Source organism: Opisthorchis viverrini (assembly GCF_000715545.1).
Source record: "Opisthorchis viverrini unplaced genomic scaffold opera_v5_83, whole genome shotgun sequence".
Classification (NCBI taxonomy): Eukaryota; Metazoa; Platyhelminthes; class Trematoda; order Opisthorchiida; family Opisthorchiidae; genus Opisthorchis; species Opisthorchis viverrini.
The window spans coordinates 845274-854603 of record NW_008751739.1 but is presented as its reverse complement, the minus strand read 5'-3'; the positions used below and the strand labels follow the sequence as shown (position 1 = coordinate 854603).

Below are 9330 nucleotides of genomic sequence, written 5' to 3'. Positions count from 1 at the left end.
GATCACAAGTCTTATATGATCGTATTCGAACGACGTAACTTCGGACGTCCAAATTTCCCGTGCTAACGCAGGTTTCTAGTCAGTTAATAACCCATGTCGATTTCAAATGCAAAGTACTCAAAACGATGCTTAGTTTCAACCTCAGTGACCTGGTTTACTGGCAGGTCTAAGTCGCACTCCACATGAGCGACGTACCCAAATGAAAAATTAGCTGTGTGAGACAATTTATGACTTAGAAGCAGTATATCAATCATTGACAAGACGTCTGTTCATCGTACTTCTCGAGCGGGCCAGTGACTTTGCTGGACAGGCTACAGATCCGGACTCGGCACGTTTATGGGGATGCGTCGTGTTATCTTGATGCTATAGTCATGCAAAGTGTAGATGTTTTCCTTGTAATCGTTTTTCGGATCTCCTTCACCTGTATGACAGGAACAGACAGCTGTGTACCTGCAAGATCTGCGGATAGCTTTTTTCCTAACTATGCTTTATAGCTGCCACCTATGGCTACCGGTACCATTAAACCGGTTTTCTGATCTCTGTGATAAAAAAAAATGAATATGGTATATATTCCGCAGATATAGTAAAGAAACATTCCACTTTCTGTGCAGTAAGATGTTTGCTCGTTTGTTACATCTTTCCTGTCATGAAGACCTAATACTGTGTTCGGAGATTCTGAAGCTGGACGTTGCGCGAAGTTATATTTCTGTTGACAAAAATGACGTAAACGTGCCATTGATATATATATATATATATATATATTGCGGCGCATCGGCTGAAATAAGAATGCGCAGAGCGAACCAGCCGCTATAAACTCTATTCATAAAAATCATGAAACTGTTTGGCTCAATGCGTAGGGAAGCGCTGTGTACAGTTCTGCAGCCGTTCGGATCTCTCAAAAAAGACGGTCAACATTTTTATAGAGGAAACTACTCACAAGGTTGCTGAAAACTCTTCCACAGCCCACGACCGGTTTCGCCCTTCTTAGGGCTCATCAGGTAGGCTATATCCCGGATATCGTACCAACTGAAACATGAGGCGGCTTGGGTACAGCACATTCAGTTGTAGAATATCATTAAAGAGAGATTCAGTTGAGTCTCTCGTGAAAACCAAATTGATTTGCAAATGATTGTATTTCTCGAAAAATGTCGACATTGTTAAACCCCTTCAATCCTTTATGAGGTCCTCAGTATACAGCTGTGAAAAAAACAGTTCGAAATTGGCGTGGGAACATAGGAAGGTTACTTCCGGTTCCGAATATTTGCACTATTTATCTGGCTGTCGTTTACCAGGAAGTGTTACATTATCTCAAAGGATCGGACTGAACCATTTCAATGGAACGGAAGGAGTTCTAAAGTCAAGGGCCATAGTTGTAACTTCCAGACCAGGAGTAATAACTTCAACAGTAGACATGATTTCATGGACAGGGAGGCCAGTCGTACTACTGTTACACTCATACAGGAAAAAATATGTCGAGTTTAAGATGGCTTCTTTCAGAGCGTAGGGCACACGGGAAGCTCGCATGAGTGTAGAGAAGCCGGCGTAGTCAAATACCAAAACATACTGTCCGTCCCGTCTCCTTTCGGCTGAATGTTATACAAGCGCCGATCATGGCTTAGAAATATCCCCCAGATGACCATCCTGGGCCAAATAAAAGAGGAAAGCACATGCTAGCGGGACTAAATGAGGACACGTACCCTGTGAAGTAAAAGACACAGGTCATTCAACTGTTGGATAGATATCTTACTGATTAGTACTCACAACAGCAATGAATGTAAGCATATATCAAAGAAAAGCAAGTGACCGTGCTGAACAAGGCGAGGACACTGAGAATGAATGCTTAACTTCAGTCATGTTGTCCGATTAGTGTGTATTTAGGTGTATTTTTATCTGATCCCATTCTGGTGACTAGCAGCACAGTGATTCAGACGCGTACTTCACTTTGTCACTGTTAAAGCAGTCCATCTTGTTCTCAATACAATAATAAGGTCGCCACATAACCACGCCAACTTCCGGAATGATGATCGGGACCATTGGACCGGGTTTCTATTAAAATTTACCTGACTGGCCTTGGGACTTCAAAGCAGAAAATCAAAGAAAGTTAGTTCAAATCTGAGGAGACTTCGTTTGTGGTGAGATGATCAGCTATGGATTTAGAAAGGACGGACTAGAATCCACATAATTGTGAACCTTGAGGCAGCTCGCGTATAAAGTAGTAAGGCGTGGGTGTACTAATTTTTATGTCACAATTGACCATTGCTTTTGGCGTTTCACAGCATGAAAGCCTAGTCCAGTGGCAGTTGGGGATATGCAGTAACAAAATCATCCTACACCTAAAATGAGCATCATAGGGAGAACTACAAACCATATTTCGCGACTATTGGCCGTATGAAGTGGTGACAACGCTGATCAACGTAGTTCAGAAAGTCAGTTTGATGAAAAATATCCTAAGGGAGATTCCGTCGATCAATCAATGTCTTTAATATAGCCAGCCTTTTTGTATCCGGATTTCGCTTTACTTTGAAGTGGTTATGCGCTTGCTCCTTTAATTCGTACAAAGTTTCACAGTGTGCATGTTCACTCAAGGGAAAACCCTACTGACCCACAAACTTTTATCACCTGTAACTGTTATTAACCGGAGATTAGTTCAGTTCCTCATCGTTTCACCAGCTGTGTGAATGGTGAGGAAAAGTTTGATGCTGTTAGAGTTACCCTTCAAAATGAGTACATTGATCCACTCTCCAAAAGCGGGGAATACTCACCCACGATCAAATTATCGAATAGGTAGAGAGGGACCATCCAATACCTCTGAGAATTGTGCATCCAAACATTTCTTTCCGGGTAAGGAAAGCTAACTTGCCGTGCAGTGTTTACATCCAGCCTCCGCTTAAGTGATTCAATACCCAGGTCCATGTGTGCCATACTTCCTGAATAGCAGAGATTCGTAAACCGTAGAAAGACTACAATGACTGTTGAACACAAGTCAGTATTGTGTAGAGAACTTAGCTTGTGAAAAGTGTAGTGTCCTGGCACAGTTAGGTCCCTCGACCTGTTGAGTCCTGGTCCCTTGTGCACGCGCGAGGGTGTCAGCTGAAGCGAGTTGCAGGTGTATTTATTTTACGTAATGTGAAAATGCTGTAGAAAATCACATTATCACAAAAACAATTGATATGTACCAAGATCTTACACATGCAACGGTGCTGCAGGTGGTAGCAGCGTAAACAAAATCTATCGGAAACGTTAAGCATACTTTTACTGATCAAAATAAGTGGTGGTTGGGAAGTCAACTAAGCAAAGTAAAGTCTCTACAAACCCCCATCCCTCAACGTCTACATCCTTAATGAAGTGGGCCAAAGTGGCATCCTCGGGTTGCACAGAAAGCAATTTCAAAAGCTACTCTTCCAGCAGACTAACGAAAGGCAACGTAACAAATTAGGGTTCTGGTATGATTTGACCATCTAAATGCTGTTTTGATCAGATGATCTGCGTCCGTAAATTCGCGCGACTGAACTAGAACAACGCTTACATTCCACCGTCCACTCTGTGCATCCTCATTCGAACTCTGGTGCGCAATTAGTCAAAAACTGTACCAAAGTGCTTTGCACACCGATCAAAGAAGTGGGTCGAGAATAACGGGAGTTGGGTTGTTCTATTCTTTTGATCCGTCTATTCTATTGGAGTCCTTTTAACTTCCAGGTGGAGTGTGAAATACTATTTGCTGACAAAAAATATCAGTCTTGGATGTGATTACCACTTACCTTTTGAATCGAATTCCAGCCTCATCTCAGAGGTCTGCTTCGAACCGTCCACCAAAACAGATAACTGTCCATTCGCTTTGAGGTATTTCACGAATGCGTTTATTGCACCTTGAGACACAAATCAACGTCTCTTTGGCAGTTTATCTTTTCCTTTACCCAATCAGTTTATTGTCACATCCAAAGTAGAGCTACATAGCTTGCCTTATTAGCTATGCAGGTCCTGTAGGATACGCAGAACCAGCAACTCCTTTCAGTGCCTGTTGGGTGGACTGCAAGAAAATTCATTTGTTGGATTTATCGAAACGATGTTCTGTTGGTCAGCCGAACAATGAATGTTTTGTTCGATAATACGTGATGAATGTCCATAACTTGCTATTAAGAATTCGCTGCAAGTTAAGTTGGAATCGACTGGAGGCCTCTCTGAAGAGGAACTCGATACTCTGAATGTCGGACCAACGGAATCCAGTGGCAGTGTATACTACACTGGTCTGGTTGGAGATGAGTAGTTACGAGCGACTTATTGGTATCTAAATCCAGTCTCTCATATGGGTTTGGCTGACTTGTTAAACGGTAACTACGTGGATAACCCTGAACCGCACTACCGAAGCCAACTGGAACAACATGCCAGGTCTGTGATCGGCTTGCATACCCTTTGAACGAACTGTATTATGGTAGCTCAACCACCCTCGCACCGAGTACACGTATTAAAGGCACCGAATGAGGCATTCACATTTCATAAAATGTAACAACTTCATACGGGGATGCACAGCAAGCAAATGCCATTCGATTGGTGAGCTGCGAGCTTTAATTCCCTTTTACTGGAAGCACCGGAGGAGAAAGGCGAAATCACTCTCCATTCCTTAAGTCGATCAACCGCCACACTAAAAGATTAACAATAATCCATGTGTTTTTTGCCCATCTACTTGATAGCCATCGGTTGTCTGTGGTCTCATCATCAGAACAAAGCATAAAGAGAACGCCCCGCAAGAAACGGAAAACTCCTGCCTACCTGAACGTAACACTGATTCAGAACTCTATTTGACGTCAACCGGTAACCCCACTGGAAAATCTGCTGAACACTCGAAATCACGCTACTATCTAGTACCACGGATTGTCATAATATACCCTTGCAACCCAAATGCACCGCAGGAGGGGAACAAAACACAGATATCTCTCAGCACATCGATTCAACATCTGAATTAGCTGCTTTCTTGCTTCACGATGCAGGCGGCAGCATGTGACACAGTGAACGCATTTTGCTTAGGATAGCCGCCTGATAAACTTTCCTAAGTTATGGTTGATGCTCGAGTACTACTTAGCCACAGTGAGATGATATAAGTAGACTGACGCGATTGTGCAGTCATTTCTTGGTTGTTGCGTATCCGGCCGACCGTTTACGGTGAATTTTTGTCACCCAAGAATAAAAATGGAGACGAGTGTTGTATTTTGGACAACTTTGCTACGTCAGCATATGAGTCGACACGCTGAAGCCCAGAGCGCACCGGAATGTCCAACTTGCCAGTTCACACGCTAGAGTTTTCACTGTTAACTGTTAACTCTCACATTAGGTGCATCGGTCGAACCTGATTTCAAAGTCTCATTATCGACAAATCACCATAGTAAGCCAAGCTGGCAAGCAAGTGAACCGACGAATCGACTGGCTACAGCGTTCGTCTCCGTAGACAAGCCGGGGTTTGGTGAATAGGCTGCAGACAAGCTTAGAAAAATCACCTTTAGAATTTTGTGTGGCAACGCATCCTGCCTCTCTCAAGCAACTGCACGATATAACGATGGAGCTGCCTGGTGTGATACAAAAGTGCTTCAGTCGACTAAAGTGCAAAGTGAAAATGAAAAAAAACTAACTTCAGGTAGAAAGAAACTGCAAAGATCCAACTGAAACAAACTGCCCCAGTGAAAGACGAAGCTGACCTCAGTGAACAGTGCGGTGTGTCTGAGTCTTGTGTCTAAGCGGACGAGTACCGGCAAAACCTGCACACTGGACACCCCAGTTCATTTGCTTCCAAAAACTCAGAGTTGTCAGCATAGCTTTCCGGTCTGCCAGTTCACAGTACGTGCATACATACCTGCGTACGGTGCACTCACCGTTGAATGAGGAGCCATCGATGCTCATATCTCTTCAGCTATGCGAATGTGATACACAAGAACTCGATCACCTCAGTGGCGCCAACGAACTGGTTCAGCTGATTCACTCAGTCTGGACAGCATGTTGATTGCAGTTTTAGGGTTGATCGTCAGCTGGACTGCATTATACTTTGGCAACAAACTTGGATAGTTCTTGGGAAAATAACAAATACTGCGTACAAATATTCAAGCTCTGTTGGAATACCCCAAACGCTGTCTCTCAGTTTCAACGAATACTGGAGGATCAATAAAAGTAGTCCGCACAAACTTCTCATTACGGGAGCCTGGCGATTGTTGGTTTTCCTAACTGAGTAACGAAATCATCTTTCTAATTTCATTTATTGGATAAAGCGAAACATCAGGTAACTGTAGGATTCTCATCATAGGTTGCTCCATGTCTTAACCGTACACGTAAAATATTGTAGCAACAACATTGAAAACAATAAAGGACAAAGTTTCGATCGACTGACGCCAGTCATTCTCCTCCGAATCTGTAGCGAGGATCTGTGGATTCACGGCTTCAGCACTTCTGCTTACTGCTTTGGCCTGAATTTACAGAGCGTGCTGATGGATGGAGTTGGCGGTGTTGAAATAAATGAAGTCGCGGCAAAGTCTGCCAGAATAAGGTGGAACTTTTGGACCCGTTTTCAGTTGATAGAAGGAGTATACAATGCCTATACATAACACTTTCTAATTTATCTGCACTCATAAGAGTGAAAACCCTTTCAGCACGTTTTCGTTCAAATGGGCCTCAGAAGATGAGACTGAATAACAAGAGAGACTGAAGTGACAGAAGGCTAACAACAAGTGATCTTTCCTGCACAGTCGACCACTCATAAGATCAAGATAGGTCAGTAGTGAACTCGAGTATGAATTGTCATCCAGTTCCCAGAGTACGGTTCTTTGCGTCCTAACCTGAACTTACTCAGGGAACTGATGATGAGATTCTCCGCCTCGAGTCACATGACCTTTAAGTCAGAGGGGACCCAGTGGTTGCAAGTGGATGGACCAGTTATTTCCCACACAATTTGACAGGCTTAGATCTAAAGCGTCATAGTTCGACAATGGGATAATATTTTTGAAGCTTGCCGGACCGAGCCTCGAGTAATTTTCCGTCTACATGCCATTCACGTTCTCACAGATCTTGGCCGTGCCGGACAATGTGAGGTCTGTCATGCGACGAAGAAACCTGTGGCCATCTGCTTACAGAATCTGCTTACATCCAGATTTACCGCACTATGCGGGTAAAGTCACTCACACCAACCCTTCCGGCATATGATTCAAATTCATTTTCGCAAGAATGTTCATTCACATGTGAATGAGCAGAGGTTGAGTGTTAGCACAGGCGGCGCACGTGTGATACGTGTGGCCTTCGTACTGTGTACAGTACCCACGCAGGCGTATCAGCCAGACGGGCTAACAACTTCGTGTTTTTTTGGCTCACTTTGGATACTCATTTACTCTCACAAAAGTGATGTTTAGCGCAAGAGTAGAGAACAGGAAGTGTATTCACATACCGCGGCGAATGGTGGCCAGTTGGTTGCGGCACAACCAAAAAAATGAAAGTATGGGCTGATGTCAAGACGATCTTTGTTTGTCGCTCCATTTGGATAGAAATTTTATGAAAATTTCATGAAAACATACTGCGATATCTGGAATATCGTGCCAACTGAAACATGAGGTGACCTGTGTGCAGCATATTCAATTGTAGAATATCATGAACAAGAGATTCAGTTTAGCCTCTCGTGGAAACCAAATTGATTTGCAAATGCTTTGCAAAAACAGTCAAATTTGGGTTCAATTAGAACATAAGGTTGATGGAAACTCGGGGACTGCGCCTACCTGATGAGCCCAAAACAGAAGGGCGAAACCGGTCGTGGGCTGTCGAAGAGTTTTCAGCAACCTTGTGAGTAGTTCCCTTCATGAAAAAGAGAGTTTATTTACACTTTTGCCGACAAAGCCAGATCATTTCAACCCCACCAAGATGAAAGAAAATCCAAACCGTCATTTTTTAATGATCCACTCTCTTTGAAAGTACATTGTCGTGAGACAAACAGTGATCAAAACAGGCCAATTCAGCGAACCATAAACTATGGTATATTTTAGTGACTCAGGAAGAAAACAGTGTTCGCATTTGAAAATCACGAAGTGGAACGGTAGTTTTTCTTGTAATGAATATCGGTCACATTGGCGCTCTAACATTTCTAAGTAAACCTGATACACAGTCACTATAAAAGCCAATAGAACATGACATTCCCTCTAGAGGGACAAGGATATTTTTCCAAAAACAACCAGCTACTCTTTTACCCAGACGCCCTAAAAACGCAAAACAAGTAGGCGTTCCCAAACGGAATCAGCTATCTCTTCAACTCTATATGAAACTCAGCGAATTACGTTTTACATATAGAGGATGCGTAAGATGTGGTGGGCATAGCTTTTGCAGTAGGAGTAACCCCCTATCGAGGAGGGGGGAAGCACCCACTGAGTGCAGAAAATCTACTGAGACTCTCAGTCCCGCTGGATGTTGACCAGACAGACAACGCCCCCTCAATATGCAGGGCTTCACAGCCTTGTATCAAACCCAGGCAGCAAGAGTCAACTTTGATCAAGGTTAGACCGCCCCCCTCAATATGCGGCTCGTCGCAGCCTCGTACCAAAGCCAGACCGCGTGCGAGAGCACTGGACCAAGTTCAGACAGTGTCCCTCCAATAAATAGCTTGAGACCGTTGTACTTTTGCACTCGCAAGCACTCACGCTCTCGCACTCCCTTGTTCGGAATATAGCGGTTGTGTTCCTTTCTGTGAGTTTTTTCCCTGCATTAGGCACTGGAGTGGGTCAGCAGTCAGATACAACAGATTGGCGAATCAGCAGATATAACACCCCCACTCTCCAAATTGGCAAGTTCCAGCGAGTTCGATGTGTCTGAATCAGACACTTAAAGTCAGAAGCGTTGTACAGAAGTTGACATAATTTCCAACCCGGAAAATTCCACATAAACACGAAGTAGGGACAAAGATTTCATGGCAGTTTGCAGGGATCTGCACTGACTCTTTTATGGTATGTCATCCTTTCGTCTTGGATTTCATTGTTACCAGTCGGTCATCTCCACACCATCAAACACACATTACTCGGAACATTTGCATATTCGTAGATTCCATCTTACTTCAAAGTTCCAATAGTTTGGTGACTGGCCAGATCTATTTTATCTTTTCACACTTTGTCGGCGTCAGACCAAACGCAATACACTAGGTAGTTGCTCTCATCCGGCTGCCCACGTTATTCGGCTCCACATGTACTACGTATGCCACCATGACGCAGGAGAGTAGGTGCATTCAACTGGCACGTGCTACATACCAATCGACACCTACGCAAGAATATCAGGTTAAACAATATGATAATGACGTATTCCATACCGTTTTTGAACAGCGCT

At 43.7% G+C, this 9330-nt stretch overlaps 1 protein-coding gene across 1 annotated transcript; it reads right to left on the bottom strand.

Moving 5' to 3' along the window:
• Window positions 1-1308: 1308 nt before the first annotated feature.
• Window positions 1309-7599, bottom strand: T265_04807 (hypothetical protein; the record flags this gene model as incomplete). Its single annotated transcript, XM_009169645.1, has 2 exons — window positions 1309-1586; window positions 7545-7599. 2 exons carry the CDS (start codon window positions 7597-7599, stop codon window positions 1309-1311), a joined length of 333 nt encoding a protein of 110 aa, XP_009167909.1.
• Window positions 7600-9330: the final 1731 nt, after the last annotated feature.